Below are 23,610 nucleotides of genomic sequence, written 5' to 3' on the forward strand. Positions count from 1 at the left end.
CAGAGCTAGACTTTGTCTCAGAAAAAAAAAAAAAAAAAGACAAGCATAGACTGGGAGAAAATACTTTCAAATCACATGTCTGATAAAGGCTTTGTATCCAGGAAATATGCAAAACTCTTAACTAAGAATACAAACAACTCGATTAAAAATTGGGCAAAATACTTGAATAGATATTTCACCAAAGATATATGAATGGCTAAGAAGCATCTCAAAAGATGCTCAATGTCATTAATCATTGGAGAAATACAAAATAATACCATGAAATACCACTTTGAACTCACTGTATGTCTATCATCAGGTAATGCATAGTGTTGGTAAGAATGTGGGGAAGACGGAACACTCAGACACTGCTGGTAGGGCTGTAAAACAGTGCAGACACTTTGGAAAACACAAACTTACCACACGATCCATATTCTAATCCTAGGAATTTCACTCAAGAGAAATGAACCTATATCTAAACAAAGAATTGTATGTGAATGTTTACAGCATTCTTGATAGCTCCAAAAACCTGAAAACAATCAAAATGTCCACCAACTGATGACTGAATAAATAAAATGTGGTGTATCTACACATTGGAATACCGTTCAGCAATAAAGTAGAACATTATTGATATATGCTACAAAATAGATGAACCTAGAAAACACTAAGTGAAAGAAGTAGACACAAAAGACTCCATTTTGGTCGGGTGAGGTGGCTCACACCTGTAATCCCAGCACTTTCGGAGGCCGAGGCAGGCAGATCAATTGAGGTCAGGAGTTCTAGACTACCCTGGCCAAGGTGGTGAAATCCTGCCTCTACTAAAAATACAACAATTAGCCAGGGGTGGTGGCGGGTGCCTGTAATCCTAGCTACGCGGGAGGCTGAGGCAGGAGAATCGCTTGAACCCGGGAGGTGGAGGCTGCAGTGAGCCAAGATCACACCACTGCACTCCAGCCTGGGCAACAGAGCTGTAGTGTGACAGAGCTGGACTCCGTCTCAAAAAAAAAAATAAAAATAAATAAAAATAAAAAGACTCCATTTTATACGACTCCATGTATATGAAATTTCCAGAAAAGGCACTTCTCAAAGTACAGAGAGCAGATGATTGCTGGGCGCCAGAGTAAGGGTGGGAGCAGGGGCTGGGCACAAATGAAAATGATGACACTTTCTGCAGTCTTGGAAGGTTCACACCAGATTGTGGTGACAATTGTACAGCACTCTAAATTTACTGAAAAACATTAAACTGTACACTTACAATTGGCAGAAGTTTAGGGTATGTAAATTATACTACAATAAAACTGTTAAAACAGAGATTCTCCTCACTATTGTAAGTCCGTGGTATAAATTTATGTGGCCTGAAACTCACATCCTGAAGGAATTTGATGGAACCTGACACTTGATCCCTGAAATGTCCTGTATCCAACATTAGGAAGGCTGCCAACTGCCAAGAGAGAAGTCTGAATACCCAAAAAGACAGAAAACTGTGACTGTCAGTTTGAAGGATATGGCCTAGGACTTGTTATGAGTCTGCTTGCTAGTAAAGGTATGTTCATAATGTGTATTGCGGAAGTGCGTGTTGGATCCAAGTTATTCTCTTGTGATTGTCTACGTGGTCAGATTGTAGGGACTAACCAATCCTCATGTACCTCCATCTTCTTCAGTGGCTTCCATTATCCACCAAAAAGTGGATACACATTTTATTTATATTTTTATTTTTAGAGACGGGGTCTCACCCTGTGGCTCAGGCTAGAATACAGTGGTGCAATCATAGCTTACTGCAGCCTCGACCTCTTGGGCTCAAGTGATCCTCCTGCTTCAGCATCCTAAGTAGCTGGGGCTACAGATGCATGCCACCACACCTGGCTAATTTCTATTTTTTTTTTATAGAGGGGGGTCTCCCTATGTTGCCCAGGCTGGTCTCGAACTCCTGGGCTCAAGGGATCTTCCTGCCTCAGCCTCTCAAAGTGCTGAGACTATAGGTGTGACCACCATATCTGGCCCCTACAACAGTGACCAAAGGGTTATTTTCTTTATTAGCTGATTCCTTCAAATATTATTTTGGATTTATTTTAATACTGAATTTGAAATTATTCCCTTTACCGATAACCATCTTATGCACACATTTTCAAGGAAAGTTTGATCATATAGAACAGAGCCCATTTAAATTCAGTCAATTATAATAATTAAAAGTAAACCAACAAAGTTAGAAACCACTAAAGACACAGGAGATGTTATGCTCATATTTCTACAGAGAATGGGCCATTCTTTTGTTTAGTAATAAGTGATTTTTATCAAACAAAAATCCATTTATGACATAAATTCTGTATGCCTTTGTTCTGTTCCTGAGAGGAGGAGGAAGTCTTAGCCCAGAACGCCTGGAGGAGAACAGCTGTTCTCTCACTTAAAGAAAGCCCTTTAAAGCCATGCAGGTAGAGTTCCCTTAAAAAAAAATAAAAAAAAAAAAACCTCTACTATATGTAAAAATATCACTACTCAGCAAATGCCAACAAGTCTGCAGTCACATTAGAGTATTTTGAAGTCATACTCTTTAAAAGGAGACTTCATGCAGTAGAAACGTAGTGTTTAATTACAATTCTCTTTCTGTTGACGATGATACAGATCACTTATTGTGTGATCCCACAGCAATAAGTGGAGTGATACAGGTGTCTGAGACTTTCAGAAACAGAAATCTCTCCCAAATCTGAACTGAGGAACATAGTAGGATTCTTGGACATTTCTCATGCTTGACTCCTAGCACTGGGGTCTGGAGTACAAGGTCTGCCTGTCACCTGTATGGCACTTTCTAGATACTCAACAAATACTTGTTGACTATGTGTGTTAATGAATTTCTGGCTAGAGATCAGTGGCTCTAAATCTAGAAATAAGTTTTTGTTGAGTATAATGTAAGTTTTAAGGCTGAATGGAATATTCGTAATCAGTAAATAATCCTATTACAAAAAACGTAATCCATTTCTTCTTTGCATTGAATGGGTAGATGAGAACATGCCAGATTAATAATGTCTTCAAGTCATCAGGGTCCTCCTGGTTACTAGATTCTGTGGATTTTCTGTAACCATATTTGGACTCCACTCATGAGTGCAGAGAGTGTCTGAACTTCTTGTTTCTGCTGCTGGCTTGTTCCTGACGTTGTATTCTGGTTTAGAATGTGAGTGGAGGCCGGCCGGGCACAGTGGCTCACGCCTGTAATCCCACCACTTTGGGAGGCCGAGGCAGGCGGATCACGAGGTCAGGAGATCGAGACCATCCTGGCTAACATGGTGAACTGAAAATACAAAAAATTAGCCGGGCGTGGTGGCGGGCATCTGTAGTCCCAGCTACTCGGGAGGCTGAGGCAGAAGGATGGCGTGAACCCAGGAGGCGGAGCTTGCAGTGAGTTGAGATCGCGCCACTGCACACCAACCTGGGTGACAGAGCGAGACTCTGTCTCAAAAAAATAAAATAAAATAAATAATGTGAGCAGAGGCCTTGGTTCCAAAAGTTCTATCCATTCTCTTTCTTAGTCTGGTTACCTGGATTCTTTCTTGTTCCCTGTCTTTAAATCCTGCCTGAGGCCGGGTGTGGTGGCTCATGCCTGTACTCCTAGCACTTTGGGAGGCCGAGATAGATGGGTGGTGGATCACCTGAGGTCAGGAGTTTGAGACCAGTCCGGCCAACATGGTGAAACCCCATCGCTATTAAAAATACCAAAAAAAAAATAGCCAGGCATGGTGGTGGGTGCCTGTAGTCCCAGCTACTCGGGAGGCTGAGGCAGAAGAATCGCTTAAACCCAGAAGGCGGAGGTTGCATTGAGCCGAGATTGTGCCACTGCACTCCAGCCTGGGTGACAGAGTAAGACACTGTCTTAAAAAAAAAAAAAAAAATCCTGCCTGGATGACCCACTGAGGTCTCCTAGCCTTCTGGAGCCAGCCCCTGCCTTTCCCCAGGTGATCTTCACTCTGCTTCCTCACTAGTGACTTCCCTAACCCCCTCTGCCCGTCTGTCTGGTCTCTAAACAATACCCATTATTTTTATTTGTTTGTTTTTGTTTTGAGATGGAGTCTCACTCTGTTGCCAGGCTGGAGTGTAGTGGCACGATGTCAGCTCACTGCAACCTCCGCCTCTTAGGTTCAAGCAATTCTCTGCCTCAGCTTCCTGAGTAGCTGGGATTACAGGCGACCGCCACCATGTTTGGCTAATTTTTGTATTTTTAGTAGAGACAGGGTTTCACCATGTTGGCCAGGCTGGTCTTGAACTCCTGACCTCATGATCCACCCACCTCGGCCTCCCAAAGCACTGGGATTACAGGCGTGAGCCACCGCGTCCAGCCAATACCTACTATTAATAGATTTCCAGTGCTTGTCTGTATAGGGATATGTTCACTCAACAAATATTTACAGAATCTACACTGTATGTCAGGCACTGTGCTAGGCATAACAAATATAGGCAAAACTCTTGGCCCTTAAGGAGAGACAGGCAAGTTAACAAATAGGTGAAAAATGATGTACTGGTCAGATGTACAAAGAATGGAAACAATAAGAAGGATGACAGGGTGGGCTGGAGTAAGTCAGAGTGCCATAGGTGAAATAAAGGTCACGTGATGGAACTACAGCTATCACAGAATGGTCAAGATGTGGTTAGCAGTGGGAGAAGAGGCTGTGGAGAGGTCTGAGCAGGGTCAGATCACAGAGGGCCTTAGAAGTCCCACTCAATAGAGAATGAGATGCCATTGAAGCAATTCAACAGGGATGGGATGACACGGTCAACCTCAAAGTCCATTAACTCATGGGGAACTTCCACTGTCAACAGCTTTCTGGGCTCTTGGAAAACTGTTACATTACATGCTACATTAGACTTCATCCCAGCACTTGCAGCTGGACTGGCCCTTCCAGAAGAACCTGCTCCACCCTGCAGACGGGCCCAGGCCCAGGTTCTGGCTCTGCTCGGTTGGGGTCAGGGCAATACCTCTCCAAGTGCCTGTAGCAGGGAAGCCAGGTAGGCAGCTGGTCTGTAAGTCAATATAGGCAGATGTGTAAGGGGTGTGTGTGTGCATGTGTGTCTGCGTGTGACAGGGATATGGAAAGGAAAATGGCCTCTTGTTTTGTTGGGTGGAAGAGAAATAATAAGCCAAATATTGAAAACTTCTGAAGGAGGCCAGAAAAGCAAGAGCATAATGAATTATCAATTAAAGACAAGAGCAGACCAGGCACAGTGGCTCACACCTGTAAGCCCAGCACTTCGGGAGACTGAGGCAGGTGGATCACCTGAGGTCAGGAGTTCTCAAGACCAGCCTGGCCAACATGGTGAAATCCCATCTCTACAAAAATACAAAAATTAGCCAGGCATGATGGCTGGTGCTTGTAATCCAGCTACTTGGGAGGCTGAGGCGGCTGAATCGCTTGAACCCGGGAGGCAGAGGTTGCAGTGAGCTGAGATCACGCCTCTCCACTCGAGCCTGGGTGACAAAGTGAGACTTCATCTCAAAAAATAAACAAACAAACAAGAGCAGAAGAGGACAGGGGCAGTAGGTGAAAAAAGACAACCAGACCCTGGAGTCGCCAGACATGAGAAGTTGCAAGAGGAGATCAGCAGGTTGTATCAGGGGAAAAGGGGGTGGCCCAGTTAATCCCAGAGAAAAGGCTCCTGTGACCTGTCCATTTAAAGGCTTTGAGAAAGAAGGGATGCCGCACAGAATAATGCCTGAATATGGAGGACACTTATTAAATTTTGGATGAATTCGTTAAAGAATGAACAATTCAGTGCAACACCAGATCAATCAACACCCAATTCTGCAACACCAGACTTTATCCCAAAACTTGAGGACTCTAAATGTCATACATGATCAAGAGTATTTTTCAAAGAAAGAAGGGTCTTGCTGAACGACCAAGTCAGCAAAGCAAGACTAAACAGTGAGGAAGCCCATTTAAACACAAGTGCAACAATGAACCATCAGGTGAGAACTTTCCAAGTGAGAAACATTACACAAGGGACAATGGGGACACAGAAGAAACTGGCTTTCCCTGAGCCACTTCACTGATCCAACGTGGTCTCTAAGTGCAGGGATTGCTCACAGCTCTGAGATGTGTGGGTGTTGTTATCCCCACTTCACAGAGCTGTGGGAATATCAGGAAATAGACATGAAGTGAGGAGAGTCAGTTGGGACCCGAGTATTCCACATCTGTTATGTACAGTGAACTAGCCTGTGGGCCGCAGTGGGCAGGACGGGATCAATGCCCCAACTTGCATCCTACAGACAAAGTGGGGGGGTGATGGCAGATCCTGCCTCCTTGCATTGCTGTGTAAACTGCACTCACCTACAAAGTTTATGATGTTAACTGAGTGGTTCTCAACCATGGCTGCACAGTGGAATCACCTGGGAAGCATTTTTTTTTTTTTTTCTGAGACAGAGTCTCGCTCTGTCACCAGGCTGGAGTGCAGTGGCGCAGTCTCAGCTCACTGCAACCTCTACCTCCCGGGTTCAAGCGATTCTCCTGCCTCAGCCTCCCAAGTAGCTGGGACTACAGGTGTGCACCACCACTCCCAGCGAATTTTTGTATTTTTAGTAGATTCAGGGTTTCACCATGTTGGCCACGATGGTCTCAAGCTCTTGACCTCGTGATCCGCCCACCTCAGCCTCCCAAAGTGCTGGGATTACAAGCGTGAGCCACCATGCCTGGCTAGAAGCATTTTTAAAATGCAAATGATAGGACGCCCACCCCAGACCGGACATACTATAATCCCTGGGAGTAAGACCTGGGTATTGATATTATTGAAATTTAATGTGCAGCCCACAGAGGGAACTCCTGAGTCACTGTCTGAGTCTGCTTTTCTGACACACACAGAAGTGCTGGCCAAGCAGGTGACTCTGAGTTCTCCATGGAAGAAAGGAAGCCTAAGGGAAAGAGCCACCCACCAACAGTGGCATACGGTATAGAAGCTGACCCCAATCTCCAATAAAGCAGCCAGCCAATGCTGCATGCCTCTGCCCCTCCTCCCCCGCTTTCCTCGGCCCATGACCTGGCCTACCCATTTCACTCCTAATCTACATGAATATGAGCAAGCAGAACGTAGACGGCAATGTCCACTCCTATGACTTTAACTCCTTACTTGATCATCATTTCTTATGGAGAAAACTCCTTTTTTTTTTTTTTTTTTAATTTGAGACAGAGTCTTGTTCTGTCACCCAGGCTGGAGTGCAGTGGTGCGACCCCGGCTCACTGCAAGCTCTGCCTGCCAAGTTCACGCCATTCTCCTGCCTCAGCCTCTTGAGTAGCTGGGACTACAGGCGCCCGCCACCAAGCCGGCTAATTTTTTGTATTTTTAGTGGAGACGGAGTTTCACCGTGTTAGCCAGGATGGTCTCGATCTCCTGACCTCGTGATCCGCCCACCTAGGCCTACCAAAGTGCTGGGATTACAGGCGTGAGCCATCATGCCCAGCCAGAAAACTCCTTTTGATATATGCACTTTTCAGTTCCTTGGACTTCAAAAACAAATACACTAGAATGTCAAGAAGTGCCCTCGATTCACAGTGAGGAAGGCAGCCGAGAACAGGGCTCTCCAGACACACTACGTTTGAACATCCTTCCTTGACCCAGGGCCTGGAAGAGTGGAGGTCCCAAAGTGTCTTCAGTGCATGGATGAATGAGTGAATAAATGAATGAGCAAATGCATGAAAAAAAATTTAAAAACTGAATAGAAATGACAATACTCCTACAAGGAAATACTATTCTCCTCTCCAATGTGGTGTTAACTCTTTAAAATGCTAACTCTCTCGGTGGCTCACACCTCCGATCCCAGCACTTTGGGAGGCCATGGCAGGTGGATCACGAGGTCAGGAGATTGAGACCATCCTGGCTAACACGGTGAAACCCCGTCTCTACTAAAAATACAAAAAATTAGCCAGGCATGGTGGCGGCTACTCAGGAGGCTGAGGCAGGAGAATGGCGTGAATCCAGGAGGCGGAGCTTGCAGTGAGCCAAGATTACACCGCTGCACTCTAGCCTGGGCGACAGAGCGAGACTCCGTCTCAAATTTAAAAAAAAAAAAAAGAAAGAAAGAAAGAAAAGAAAAGAAAAGGAAAAATGCTAACTCTCTCGGTGGCTCACACCTCTAATCCCAGCACTTTGGGAGGCCGAGACAGGCGGATCACGAGGTCAGGAGTTCGAGACAACCCTGACCAACATAGTGAAACCCCGTCTCTACTAAAAATACAAAAATTAGCCAGGCATGGCGGCTTGTGCCTGTAGTCCCAGCTACTCAAGAGGCTGAGAGAGGAGAATCACTTGAACCTGGGAGGCAGAGGTTTCAGTGAGCTGAGATGGCACCACTGCACTCCACCACTTCAGCCTAGGCAACAGAGCAAGACTCTGTCTCAAAAAAATAAATATAAAAATAAAATGCTAACTCCCAGCTAGGCTCATACCTATAATCCCAGCACTTTGGGAGGCTAAGGTGGGCGGATCACTTGAGGTCAGGAGTTCAAGACTGGCCTGGCCAACATGGTGAAACCCTGTCTCTACGAAAAATACAAAAATTAGCTGGGTGTGGTGACAGGCCACTCCCAGCTACTCAGAAGGCTGAGGCAAGAGAATCGCTTGAACCCGGAAGGCAGAGGTTGCAGTGAGCGGAGACTGTGCCACTGCACTCCAGCCTGGGTGACAGACTGTCTCAAAAAAAAAAAAAGAGCTAACTCCCTTTTAAAGAAAAACACTGGGAGCTTCCAAAAGCATTCATATGTGGATGCATTATCTCCAGTTCTCCCCACTCCAAACTTCTGGAATGAACAAAAGTATGCCCATGAAGCCAGGGGTGAAGTTGCAAAGAATCGGAAAAACTTAGTTTGTACAAAAGCAAAGGTAAAAATGGCAGAGTTGGAGATTCAGATAAAAGGGCTGAAGAGACAAACTGTGGATTTTGAGGGGTGGGGAAAGAGTGCTAGCCCATCACAGGACACAGCAGCAAGGACAGAAAGCAAGCAGTGGCAGGAAGAGTTCTGGAAACAACTATTTGAACCAGAAACCCCAAGGGTCTGCTTGAAGACCAACTGGAAAGGTTCTTTTGCCTCTGGATACAAAATAGGAAAACTTTTTTTGAAACACAGATTTTGGTTCCTACCCAGATCAAATGAACTGCAATCCATCTGATTGGATGATACAAAGTCTAAGAGGCTCTAACAAACCCAGAGAGGCGCCAGGGCTGGGTTTGTTATCCAGAGTCTGGGGACTGGCTTTATGGTTCCTCAGGCAACCGGTGTTACTGCCCTCCGGCTACCAATGACCCAGGTTTTAACACTAGAATCCCCCGGAGTTGTCTGTGTATTCAAAGAAATGCTGGCAGCTAAGGTTTTGATCTTCGAAACAGAAATGTCCCTTCTTTTTGACACTGGCTCATGGCATTCTGGACCAGCCATTCAAAAGAGGACCGGATGGCAACTTTGGCTGGGTGGGAACCCCAATTTATCACAAAATACAATGCAGATTCAGAAGTGAGACAGTTGAAACAGGCCATCACATCGAGGCTGTCCTGGGGATGATATGTTGCAGCCTGTGCATGAGTGGTCAGGTTAGGTTTTTAGTGGGAAACGGGAGTACATTTCAGGTGACAGAGTCATGTAACCAAATCACACAGCTGCAAGTCAATATACCACGTGCAGTTAGACAGGAAGGAGACCCCTGCAATGGAAGCTAATAGTTCAGCTACAGAAAGGTGTGGAGAAGGGCAGGGTAGCTGTGACTGAACTTGGAGGGATCACAGAGGGCCACAGCAGGTGGGCAGGAGCTGAGGGAGCACATTACAAAGGCGGCATTTTGGCGGGGTTACTCTAACTGCAGTGTGGGACTAGGTTAAATGAAAGGACATGAGCTAGCATCAGAGACTGGATAAAAAGCAGCTGGCTGGCCGGGTGCGGTGGCTCACGCCTGTAATCCCAGCACTTTGGGAGGCCGAGACGGGTGGATCACAAGGTCAGGAGATCCAGACCATCCTGGCCAACATGATAAAACCCTGTTTCTACTAAAATACAAAAATTTGCAGGATGTAGTGGTGCACACCTGTGGCCCCAGCTACTCGGGAGGCTGAGGCAGAAGAATCGCTTGAACCCAGGAGGCGGAGGTTTCAGTGAGCCGAGATCACGCCACTGCACTCCAGCCTGGGTGACAGAGTGAGACTCCATCCCCCCCCCCTAAAAAAAAAGCAGCTGGTTACACTATAGCAGCTGGTTTAGAGGCTGGTGGCATTTGCAGTGGTAACAGAGAGAAACTAAAACAAAAAGACCAGGAAGTTTTTCAGTGAAAGAAACAAAATTAAGAAAGACAATTTGGATAAGGGGACACGGAAAAAGAAAAACAGAAAAGGAAATGAAGCCTAGGTAACCAAAAGAATGCCAAGAACAAGAGATACAGGGAGGGCAGCCATCTGGAGAAAGAACGAATTCCTTGTCCTGAGCTGGAGATAACAAGATTCCACTAGTTGTGGGTAAAATTCTGTCATTACCAAAAGGTTGGAAGACATTTAAATGTGTGGTGTAGGCTGGACATGGTGGCTCATGCCTGTAATCTCAGCACTTTGAGAGGCTAAGGCAGGCGGATCACTTGAGATCAGGAGTTCAAGACCAGCCTGGCCAACATGGCAAAACCCTGTATCTACTAAAAATATAAAAATTAGCCTGGTGTGATGGTGGGCGCCTATAATCCCAGCTACTCAGGGGGCTGAGGCAGGAGAATCGCTTGAACTGGGAGGCAGAGGTTGCAGTCAGCAGAGATTGAGCCACTGCACGCCAGCCTGGGCAACAGAGTGAGACTCCATGTCAAAGGAAAAACAAAGAAAAAAGTATGGTGTACCATAATCAACTGTGGTGTGAGGGTTTTTTTCCCTCCCCCCCCAACTTCTAATTGTTCTCTTTTAACTAAAAATCATCTGCTAAATTTAAGCATCTTCTTTAACACTGCTATTGTCATGGAGAATCTCCTGAAGTTCTGGCAGGAAACTATGGAGCAATGGAACAAGATGCAGGAAATACTTTCGGGAATGAGAAAAGATGGCACTTTCCATAAATACTCATTGATCTAAATTTGACATTCCCACCAGCAATACAGGAGGTTCTCTGGCACAAGAATGTCAGTCATACTGCCTGCTGGGCCAGCAGATCAGACTTCAAAGATAACTTCTGGAATGAAGAGACTCAAACTTCAAATGGTTGATTAAAAAAAAAATGTGCACACACACTGAAATCACACTGGTGATTTCGCAGTGGTATTTCTCCGCCACCATTTCTGAATTAACACTTCGAGATAAATGCTTACCTAGGCAAGAATGTTATCTACCCAAGCTGATTTGGAATCTCTCTGCCTCTATTGTCTGCCTCTTGCCCCCAAGCAAGATGAGGAACAAGTTAACCCAAAGAAAGCTCTCCTGAGCTAGCCTTGAGAAAACAAAGACACAAGTGGGAAGATTCTGTGCTATTTATTATCAAATGGTTACTCTGGGCACTGTCACACCCAGTATAAAGGACACGAAAATACAATGAACCCAGCTATCGTGTGGCGTTTTATGCTGAAATAGCTCCCTGATAGACATGTCCCAACAGAACCAAAGTTCATGACCTTAACTAAATTACTTCTATGAAGGGTTTTTTCTCCTCATTAATTTTGCAATGCCTTGGTTTATTCAATTGTCCATGGATGTATATTGATATTTTAGAAATAAAACAAGTAAAAGAATTATTTGCAAACTTGTAAATAACTACATACATCATTCTTAGGAGATGGCAGTTTATCTAGTTCATCCAAACATTTCTGAAGAATGTAACGAAAAACTTCAGCTAAGGTCTAAGTTCCAGAGTTCTGTCCAGTTGCTATCAATTAATTTCTATATTCAAGGTACAGACTTAACTTATTCATTAGAAATTTTTTTAAATACATATTTTCTGTACCTGCCATAGTGTTCCAGTAATAAGTCATACTTATTGGTCAATACATTAACTTATCCTTAACGTGTAATAGAATTGTTCTCAAACTCAACTTCTCTATATCATAAATCTTAAAATTCTAAAATATATTTTTTTAAATTCTCTATGGCTTAAAAATAGCTTATTAATACTACACTAAACAATACTTTTAGAAGTAGTACAATGCCATGAAACCAATCAAGTTTTTAAACCCCAAAAGATCTAGGAAACACTGCTCTAACAATACCTTTCTGTCAGAGGCCTACTTGGAAGGACAAGTTGCAAGGTGAAAAGTCTGCAAGTATATACATTTACTAAGTGATGTGTTAATATCCTGCACGAGGTCCAGTAAAGAAGTTAGTATGAGGGGAGGGCAGTGGACAGAGGGATACTGTTCCATGCATCCATGTTTTGTCAGAAAATCGCTGGTGTCCCTCTTACACTAATAGGGAAGAAGTAGATTTTATGATGTAGCTTGCTTTTAAAAGTTACCTGAAGAAACATCTTTAGACGCTTACCCAAAAAACTAAAGCCAGTGGTTACCTCAAAAGAGAGTAAAAAAGCCATCTTAACTTTTTTCTACCTATAGTATTTTGCATTTTATAGCATAAATGTGGATTATCTATTCAAAATATATATATATACACACATATATGTATTTTATATATATATACATTTTTTTTTTTTTGAGACAGAGTTTCACTCTTGTTGCCCAGGCTGGAGTGCAATGGCACGATCTCAGCTCACCGCAATCTCTGCCTCCAGGGTTCAAGCAATTCTCCTGCCTCAGCCTCCCAAGTAGCTGGGATTACAGGCGCCCACTACCACGCCTGGCTAATTTTGTATTTTTGGTAGAGATGGGGTTTCTCCATGTTGGTCAGTCTGGTCTTGAACTCCCGACCTCAGGTGACCCACCTGCCTCGGCCTCCCAAAGTGCTGAGATCACAGGCGTGAGCCACTGCGCCCAGCTATTCAAAATATTTTTAAAGTTACTTGATTCCTAAATAAAGATGTTCATTTCAACTTAGCTCAACAACAAGAAGTGGCTACTAACTGCTAGAAACACTGCAAAGCAATGAACAGGCAGATATGAATAAAGCAGTCCCTGCCCTTGACAAGCCTGAGAGAGAAGGTGAGACAGATAAGCAAGTCAATTATTGGCCCCACGACAGGCAAGACAATAGCATTGAGCCGGGAAAGCCCTGTGAGTACAGGGAAGGTTGTCTAACAAATACTTCAGCAGAGAGAGAGCTGGGAAGATTTTCCAGGATTCTTTAGAACCCAAATGAAAGACGTGTCCAGCACTGAATAGCCCATGTGCCAGGAAACACTAGTTAGCTACAAATAGGTGCAGGCGTGTCCCAGATAATGCCTCTCAGCTCTGAGACCAGCAGGCCAGCTGGGGTCCCAGCCTCCTTGCTTTACACCCAATGTGACGCAGCAGGACACTGTCATTTTTGCATCTTATAAAGTGAGGGGTTTGGGGCACATAATCTAAACTTATAGGGTGGGCCCAGGAGAGGGATGTGGGGTGAAAAGAGCACACCTTGGAAGAAGACCACTTGCTCAAACACGAAGGAAAGTAAGTCACATTGGGGAACATTAAGTAATTTGATAAAGAAACGGTGAGAAATGGGAAGAATTTTAAACAAGGGTAGGAGCGGTTATCAAGATGGTGTTTCTAGAAACATCACAGTGATGGCACTGCTGAGGAGGGAGAACAGGTGAGGCTGGGGCCTGCTGAGTGAACCATCACACTATTTCCTGAGAAAAACAAACAACCTGAGAAAAACAAACAATTCCTAAGTCTAGCCAGCAGTGAGAATAAAAAATGGGAAAGAGGCCGGGTGTAGTGGCTCATGCCTGTAATCCCAGCACTTTGGGAGGCCGAGGTGGGTGGATCACAAGGTCATGAGATCAAGACCATCCTGGCTAACACGGTGAAACCCCATCTCTACTAAAGAATACAAAAAATTAGCCGGGCGTGGTGGCGGGCGCCTGTAGTCCCAGCTACTTGGGAGGCTGAGGCAGGAGAATGGCGTGAACCTGGGAGGTGGAGCTTGCAGTGAGCCCAGATCGCGCCACTGCACTCCAGCCTGGGTGACACAGTGAGACTCCGTCTCGAAAAAAAAAAAAAAAAAAAAATGGGAAAGAGACTGCACAGATTTTCAGGAGGTAAAATCAACAAGTCTCAATGACCAAACGAATTTCAGCAATGAAAGAGAGAGGATGTCCAGGATGATGAGCAAGTACAATAGGCATAACAGTAATAATCATCATGCACTGAGTACCTATGACACGCCCCACACTGTGCTAATATTTTTCACATATTATTTAATCATATCAATGCTATCCATTTTATAGATAGAAAGCCGACATTCAGAGAAGTTAAGAAACTTAGCCACCGCCATAGCTAATCAAAGTGACAGGTCTGGCATTTGAGCCCAAGACTATCTGATTCCAAATCCAGAGTCCAAATTTCTAAACAATAATGCATTTTGGAAAATATAGTTTAAAAATATATAGTTCTTTACAAAATAGTAACAGTGATGAACATAAATAAACTTGCTTGTTGAGGGTTAACCCTGTACTAGGTACTGGTCTAAGAACTTTTCTCACATTATTTCATTTAATCATTAACATCCCTTCCAGATAGGCACTATTATTATTCCCATTTTACAGATAGTGAAACTAAAACACAGGTTATGTCCCCAATTTGCCATAGCTAGTAAAGCCAGAGAATTAAACACCTGAAGCTTAAAGATAGAGCTTGTGTTATTTCCCCATAACAATTTACTGTACATGAAAATGAATATCCATAGGATTTTATGAATGAATTAGTATAAAACAGTAGGGTGTTTCAAGGATCATTACTCTGAAATATATGGTCCCAGAAACATTTTATATGAGTTTATAAAGCAGTGCAATTATAAAGCAGTGGCACAAGATACTAAAGATCAGTATATGTATTTATTCTAATATTTGAATTCTCAATCACGCTAGATTAACTACAGATGTAGGCTTCATATTTAATGTCTGGAAAAGAAGAGGGAAAAAAAGAATGGACTAAAGTCCAGGCTATGTAGGAGGTGGGCAGTGAGGCTTCTATTATACATACCCTTGTTTCCAACTGCTACAATCAATATTTTTCATGGGCCCTTAGTTAGAGAATACAGCAACAGAAAAGAAAAATGCACCTTTGAAATCCATTCAGGCATGCATACTTTACTGTGGAGCACATACTTGCTAAATTTGAATACTATGTTATGTATGAGAATGAAGTGAATTTTCTTTTACTCGTCGATTTTTTTTCTGTACTTAGAATTGTCTATTTTAGAAAAAAAGAAGGGATGGTTTCCAACAAAAGTGATGAAGCAATCATAATTTTATGTGATTGCCAGCTATGAATTTAACACATTATTTTTACAAACACAATACCTCCTATTCAATACTTAGGAGGAGCTCACTTGAAACTCATTATATTTCAAAGGAAAGTGAGCCATCAGGTCATATACTGTGAGCTGTAAGGTAACCCAGAGAGACTGCAGAAATGACAGGGAATGTCTAACAATCTGAATGTCAATAGATAATAAGTTATTTTAAAAAATAACACCAGACACCTAACTAGCAGGTGATTTGTAGGTCAGGATTATTGTATTATCACCAAAACACACAACTTTACTAATCATTCATGCTATTCATGGGGCACAAAATCGTTTCTTTAAAAAAAAAAAAAAATCAGGCCGGGCGCGGTGGCTCACGCCTGTAATACCAGCACTTTGGGAAGCCGAGACGGGCTGATCACGAGGTCAGGAGTTCGAGAGCAGCCTGGCCAATATGGTGAAACCTGTCTCCACTAAAAATACAAAAACAAACAAACAAAAAAATAGCCGGGCGTGGTGGCACGCGCCTGTAGTCCCAGCTACTCAGGGGGCTGAGGCAGAAGAATAGTTTGAACTCGGGAGGCAGAGGTTGCAGTGAGCCGAGATGGCGCCACTGCACTCCTGCCTGCAGCCCGGAGACAGCACACACACACACACACACACACACACACACACACACACACACACAATCAAAACTGCTCAAGGAGGCTAGTTAGGAAGGGTGAGGGTTGGTGGGGTGCGGAAGGCAAAAAGGCAAACAGGGAATGCGATATGAAACATTAAAGGGCTCCTGCCCTGGGAGGTTTTCCGCAGCATCTCAAAGCAGGAAAACCCCATGAGGTCCCACTTTCTCCAAACACCACTCATAACCTCCAGGCCAAGTGCCGAGCCCCGAGGGGCCAGGACAACCTTCAGGCCATCTCCTCAGTCTAAGACTTTCAATTTCGGGGAACAATAAGCTGAGGCAAGCTGCTCTTTCTCTACCCTGTGGGAAACCGGGACTTGTTCACTTATATACAGGAGTCCGCTCGCAGTCCTTTAAGGCTCCTCTCCCTCCCCAAAGACTCCTTTCTTCTGGCTGATAACTATGTAAATTCCCTCTTCCAGCCAGGCTCGGCGCAGCAGACTCGCAGCTATTCAATGCTGCGTTTCCAGCTCCGGTCCAGTGCTTCCATCATGAATGCTTGAATGAATGAGATGGTCGCGTTTCTGCAGAGCTCCCAACTCAGCACAATGCCCAAACACACGTTTCCCACGAGGGCACTGCAAATTCCGCCCACTACTTTTGACCCGTACTTTTTTTTTTTTTTAATGAAGTTTGTATTTGTGGGAATACGCCCATTGTCATGTGTTGCATACATTAAGATGTTTTCAACAAATATTTGTGACTGCCTAGCCAACACGAAGCCACGCTGCGAAGACAGCTCTAGGGGTGGCGTGGGGGACTGGGGTTGTCCCCCAAAAGGGAAAAGAATTCTTTCTTTCTCTTTCTTTTTCTTTCTTTCTTTTTTCTTTCCTCTCTTTCTTTCTCTCTTTTTTCTCTTTCTCTCTTTCTTTCTTCTCTCTCTTTCCGCCCGCCCGCCCGCAAAAACAGAAACTGAAAATTCGCTCTGAGTTTCTCTTCTCAATCCTTGCAACGCGCATGCAAGGTGCTCCCTTCTCCGCCGGTCCCTAGACCTGGCGCGCCCACGGTCAAACCCGCGCGGTGAATGAGCGGGTTTGGCCACTTCGCCGATTGCACAAAGAGCGCGGGTCGGGAAGGCGCATCAATGCCCTGGACGCCGCCTGTGGGTCTCCCTGCCCGGGACGGCTGGCTAGGGGAGCCCTTCTCGCCGCGTCTCTCCTCACTAGCCCGCCTGGCTGCCAGGGGCCCCGAGGAATCTGCCCTTTCCCGGCCGCGGCGACCCAGCTTGCGCAGCCGGACAATGAGGGCGACTCGGGAGAGCTCTTTCCCCATTCATCCCCCGCGCCCGGCCAACAGCCCCGCCACCCCCGCCCGCGCAGCCGGGGCACTGAAAGCACCCCCCCGGCACCCCGCTCCGGGCGCCCCGCTCCCGCCACCCCCAGCACTGCTCGCGTAGATGGCGCTCCTGGGTCGCGAAGTCCCGCAAAAGCCAGAGGCGAGGCTGGACGACCCCCAAAGCCCGAGGAGGTTAAAGCCTAAGCCTGCGAAGAGCGGGCCCCGTCCACCAAGAGCGGCGTCCCCATCCAGCCCTCCCCGGCCGGCGCGGGAGACCCACGTGTGCGAGGCACCCACTCCGAGGTGGATCAGGATGCGCGCCCGGACTCCAGCAGCCCCAACGCGACGGGCTTTGTCCACGGCCGCCCCCGCCCGCCCGCCCGCCTGCGGGGGACAGGGACCCGAGGGCCCAGAGGCCCGGGCCGGGCTCACCTCTCTGCTGGCACCGCGCGGCGACGCACAGCAACAAGGCCAGGAGCACGCCCCACGCACCGCCCCCGCGCATCTCGCCTCAGCCGCCGCTCGGTGGGTCTGGAGAGAAAGCCGCGCGCCCGCCTGGAACGCTCCGCGGGACGCTAGTCCGCGCTGCCCTGGCCTCGCCACTCCTGGCGTCCAGCCGCCCCTCCCGCCAGCCGCCCTCGGACACACCCCTCGGCTGCGCCCCGCCCCGCCCCGCCCCGGCCTGGCCCAGCCACCCAGACCCCTCCCCCGGGGGCGCCCAGCTTGGCCTCCGGGACCCGGCGCACGCGGACCCCAGGTCGGGGAGGCCGGGCTGACCGCGGCCGCCGCCCCGGCTCGGGGTAGGAGGTGGGCAGAGAAGGTGGGCTGAGGGGAGGAGAAACTGGGCTGCGGGGGTCCCGGAGGGTGGATTCCGAGAAAGTATGTGCCCTGCTGACCCTGCCCGCCCCGCCGCGGCCCTGCAGTCCCCAGGCCAGGACCCACGCGCCCCTGCCAGAAGCTGGGCGAGAGGCGACCCCTCGGGACGCCACCCAAGCTCGACCGACCTGTCGCCCTTTCCGCCGTGGGCAGAGGACTTGAGGATTTTTTCTGAAAATGAGTTGCAACTTGTTCCCTACTTTGTTTGCCTAAAGAAGGCAAGGTCACTTGGACTTAATTATTATGATTAGATACCCTTACCGCTGGAGAGAGAGAATGCGCTGTTGACACGCAACTTCAACTGCTTTGTTATTATAATTATTATTATTTTTAAACTATGTCTGGTCCCCATTAAAGAATTTTTAATTTCCTCTGATATTTTTCTATCAAAAGTATTGGCTGAGTGCAGTGGCTCACGCTTGTAATTCTAGCACTTTGGGAGGCCGAGGCGGGTGGATCACTTGAGATCAGGAGTTCGAAACCAGCCTGGCCAACATGGTGAAACTTCGTCTTTACTAAAAACATACAAAAATTAGCCGGGTGTGGTGGCACGCGCTTGCAGTCCCAACTACTCGGGAGGCTGAGGCAGGATAATTGCTTGAACCAGGGAGTGGGAGGTTGCAGTGAGCTGAGATCACACCAGCTGCACTCCAGCCTGGGCTACAGAGCGAGACTCTGTCTCCAAAAAAAAAAAAGTATTCATAACACTTTGCAGATTTCACATTTTCTCAATATAAATATACAGGGACAATATCTCATTATCATCCCACAATCTTATTTTGTAGGTTTTTTTTCTTGATAGGAAGATAATTTCCTCTCACTTGTGTGAATCGATTTGACAACTCTATCAATTCCTGTTTTTCTGAGGACACTTCCTTACACATCTAGTGAGTAGAACTTAGTTATAATACTTAGCCATCAATTAATTTTTAAAAATCTTGGAACAAAATGATAGTTTGGCCGTTTTAAAAGGATGCAATATAGTTCAGTGAATACTCCATACAGTACTAAATTTAAAATGCAGACGTTCTTAACTATTTAAATGTTGCTATTTAATTATTAAATAAGTAAACAGTATTTAATAAATGATCAAATATTATAGTATTAGGCACATAGCGATTAAAATGCAGAATTATAAGCATTTATGCACTGAAATAACTGCACACACAGACCTAGCATTCATATAGATTATCTTTTGGGATCTTCACAGCTCTATGAGATGCTTGCCAAGAGATATGGAAGTGAGTTCTGAGTGTCAGCAAATGTCTGGTCTAGAGCTAGACCCCAGGTCTGGTTTCTAGTCCATAGTCCTTTACAACACCATGCTGAAATCACAGAGGATGTTGATCAAAAGCAAACTGGAGGGCCGGTTTCAAAAGCAAACCTGGAGCCGGTGGCTCACGCCTGTAATCCCAGCACTTTGGGAGGCCGAGGCGGGTGGATCACCTGAGGTCAGGAGATAGAGACCATCCTGGCTAACACAGTGAAACCCTGTCTCCACTAAAAATACAAAAAATTAGCCAGGCATGGTGGCAGGCGCCTGTAGTCCCAGCTACTCGGGAGGCTGAGACAGGAGAATGGTGTGAACCCGGGAGACGGAGCTTGCAGTGAGCCGGGATGGCGCCACTGCACCCCAGCCTGGGCGACAGAGCAAGACTCCGTCTGAAAAAAAAAAAAAAAAAAAAAAAAAAAAACCACACTGGAGGAATCACAAGGGGTGGCCCCATATTCTGGGTTTCCCCATATCCTGGGCTCCTAGAAATTCAGGCAGGAGGTCGATGGGACCTTATCTTTGAACTGAAAGCAGGGATCTCACGTGTGTAATTTCAAGGGAGGCAAGCGGTCAGACCTCTGGAGAGTGAATAGGAAGCACCAAAAGTTGCAAATTGGCACTATTTATCACTGCTCAAAATTAAGCAGAAACGATTTCAACAAAAAGAATTCAGAACAAACTTGGATAAAATGCAGCAGTAAAAATGTCATAATTCTACACACCTTCTAAAAACCCTGCAGTACAAATTTTTCCAGTCTTTAGCGTGCTTGGAAAATATCTAAATTACCTAGAGCACCATGAAAGTGCAGGGCTGGCTTGTTCAAGTTGAAAATGAGTATAACAAGAATGTTCATGTTTTGTGAGAAAGTAAAAATTCAACTCAACTGGACACAAAAAGATCCTTGCTTCAAAGTCACCTATAAATAAAGAACAATTGAAAATGCCTAAATGTCAAGCAATCGTTTAAATGGTTAAGGACTTTATAAATCAATATGACAGGCTATTATGTAGCTACTTTTGAATTGTGAAATTCTGCAATGAAAAACAACTCATATGTTAAGAAATGCAAAATTCCAAATAACATAGACATTCTGATTGCAATTATGTATATAAAATAAGCACATGTGGCCAGGCGTGGTGGCTCAAGCCTGTAATCTCAGCACTTTGGGAGGCCAAGACGGGTGGATCACCTGAGGTTAGGAGTTCGAGACCAGCCTGGTCAACATAGTGAAACCCCATCTCTACCAAAAATACAAAAATTAGCCGGGCGTGTTGGTGTGTACCTGTAATCCCAGCTACCTGGGACGCTGAGGCAGGAGAATCACTTGAACCTGAGAGGCAAAGGCTGCGGTGAGCCGAGATCATGCCATTGCACTCCAGCCTGGACAACAAGAGCAAAACTCCATCTCAAAATAATAATAATAATAGTTTTTAAAAAGCTCATGTGCAAACAAGGAACTAGAAAACCAACATACAGAAGTAAACAGTTGTGTTCAGGTGGTCAGAAGATGGGTAGAGGTATGGATGTTTTAGATAGTGAAGAAAAGCTCAGGCCGGGCTCAGCGATGGTTCACATTCTTCCCCCACGCTTACTAGCAGTGACATCTTGGGCAAGTTCCTCATCTGTAAAATAGAGATAGCAATAGTGCCTACTTCATTCATTCAATAAACATTTTTTAAGTGGCTACTAAGTGCCAGTGCTAAGGATATACCATGAAATGAGAAAAACATATGACATTTCCCACCGTGTGGAGCATGCAGTCTGATGATTAAGGCAGAAAAAAGAAAAAATAATCATAAATTTAATAAGTGCTATCAAGGAAATATCTGGTTACTAAGATAAAGAATGGGAGGACCAGGTACCGACTGGGCAGTTTGGGAAGGTTTTGCTAAGAAGGCTTATTGTATGGCCGGGCGTGATGGCTCACACCTGTAATCCCAGCACTTTGGGAGGCCAAGAGGGGTGGATCACCTGAGGTCAGGAGATCGAGACCATCCTGGCTAACACTGCGAAACCCCATCTCTACTAAAAATACAAAAAATTAGCTGGGCGTGGTGGCGGGTGCCTGTAGTCCCAGCTACTCGGGAGGCTGAGGCAGGAGAATGGCGTGAACCCAGGAGGGGGAGCTTGCAGTGAGCCAAGATCATGCCACTGCACTCCAGCCTGGGCGACAGAGCAAGACTCCGTCTCCAAAAAAAAAAAAGAAGGCTTATTGTAAGCATTAAATGAGCCAATGTATAGAAGTCACCAGAAGTCACCAGCACTCTGCCTTGCACATGTCAAATGATCAATAAAGATGAATGAATTCTTTTTTTTCTTTTTCTTTTTCTTTCTTTTTTTTTTTTTCCTTTTAGACAGAATGTCTAGAAGACATTCTGTCACCCAGGCTGGAGTGCAGTGGCATGATGTTGGCTCACTGCAGCCTTAACCTGCTGAGCTCAATGGTCGCCCATCTCAGCCTCTTGAGTAGCTGGGACTACAGGCGCACACTGCCACACTTGGCTAATCTTTGTATTATTATTATGATTACTTTTCTTTTTGGGGGGCAGAGACGGGTTTTGCCATGTTGTCCAAGCTGGTCTTGAACTACTGAGCTCAAGTGATCTGCCCACCTCAGCCTCCCAAAGTGCTGGAATATGAATTCTTATTTCAGTAATTTCACTAATACTATTATATTTTTTAACATTAAAAAAAGCTTAATTATGACCATTTTCAAAACCAGGCTCACACAGGCTGAGATAAGTTGGAGCTTTCAAATCCCTTGGGTGATCCTGTTGAAATCCAGATTCTAGTTCAGTAGTTCTGGGTTGGAGGCCTGAGTTCCTGCATTTCTAACAAGCTCCCCATGATGCTGATGCTGCGGACAGGCAGAGTACCTCTAGAGCAGCACGTAGCTTGCTTGCTTGTTCTCCATCTTGTCTGCAAATTGAAATCAGTGGAGGAATTTAAAAAATACCGATGCTGGTTTCCACCCCCCAGAGATTATGATTCAATTGGTATGGGGTACAGCTTGGACATCTAGATATTTCTAAGGATCTCCAGGTAATTCTAATGTGAAGCAAAGTTTCAGAAACACAGCTAGACTGACCTGCTCCTGCATGTAGAAAATCCAGGTTCTGGTCATTGGTGGCTGAGCAGGCTGGGGGAGCCACATTCAGAGCGTGGTCACAGGCTGTATGAGGAAGCCTGGCCTGGCGAGTATTTTTCCTCGTATCCTGACACCAGCATAGCAGGGATCCAGCCACGGTGCCCAGAATATGGGACAGGACTGTTTCTCTGGAGAGTTAGTACAAGCAAGGCTGCCTCTTAGTTCTAAAGGAACTGAGACACAAGGCAGAGACTTGGGCACAGGAGCATCACACCAGGATCCAGGCAGGAGGCCTGAATGTAAAGCTAGGGGCTTGGTTACAAGGATAGAGGCAAGAGGTCAGTTACTAGAATTGGTTATGGTGTCAGAGTCTGATCTAGAAGAAAGTTAGAGGGGCTGACCATAGGAAAAGCTCCTTAAGGTCTCATGGCTAGAAATAAGGTGTTTGAGACCCTTCGCTTTAGGCAGGGGTGAGGGCTGGAAGGACTAGCAGTCAATGAAGGCAAATTGGAGGTGGGAGGCAAAAATGTTCCCTCAAAGGTGCGTGTCCCATGTCCTAATGGCTGGAACCTGGAAATACATTATATTACATGACAAAAGGCGCTTTGCACATGTGATTAAATAAGAGTCTTAAGATGAGGAGATTATCTAGGATTCATCAAGCAGACTAATGTAATCAGTAGAAGTCTTCATACGTGAAAGAGAGAGTAGGAGAGGAAGACTCAGTGATTCAATGTGAGAAGGACTCAACCAGCCATTGCTGGCTTTGAAGATGGGGGTGGGGATCATGAGTCCTGGAATGTGAGCAGCTTCTAGATCCTGGGAAGGCAAGGACACAGATCTTCCCCTACAGCCTCCAGAAAGAGCCAGCTGTAAGGACACCTTGAGTTTGCCCAGGTGAAACCCATTTTGGACTTTGGAATTCCGGAACTATAAGATAACAATACGAATTGTTATCTTATAGTTTGTAGTGTTTTATGTCAAGAAGTGTGTGATAATTTGTTACAGTAGCAGTAGGGAACTAATACATTAGGCAAAGGCTACTCCCAGGAAGCAAGTGGAGATGAAGTTAGGGGGGAAAATGAGTATCTATATTAGGATTGAAGTA

The 23,610-nt window shown here is 45.6% G+C and overlaps 1 protein-coding gene across 1 annotated transcript in view; it reads right to left on the reverse strand.

The window, feature by feature from the left end:
* LAMA1 (laminin subunit alpha 1) overlaps window positions 1-17,846 on the reverse strand; it is a 169,875-nt gene extending 152,029 nt beyond the window's left edge. The window contains exon 1 of the mRNA XM_030810731.1: window positions 17,697-17,846. Within this exon, the coding sequence (XP_030666591.1) occupies window positions 17,697-17,769 (73 nt within the window). The 5' untranslated portion in view covers window positions 17,770-17,846. The remainder of the gene's footprint in view (window positions 1-17,696) is intronic.
* Window positions 17,847-23,610: the final 5,764 nt, after the last annotated feature.

The sequence above is a fragment of the Nomascus leucogenys genome, chromosome 4 (genome assembly GCF_006542625.1).
Source record: "Nomascus leucogenys isolate Asia chromosome 4, Asia_NLE_v1, whole genome shotgun sequence".
Taxonomy (NCBI): domain Eukaryota; kingdom Metazoa; phylum Chordata; class Mammalia; order Primates; family Hylobatidae; genus Nomascus; species Nomascus leucogenys.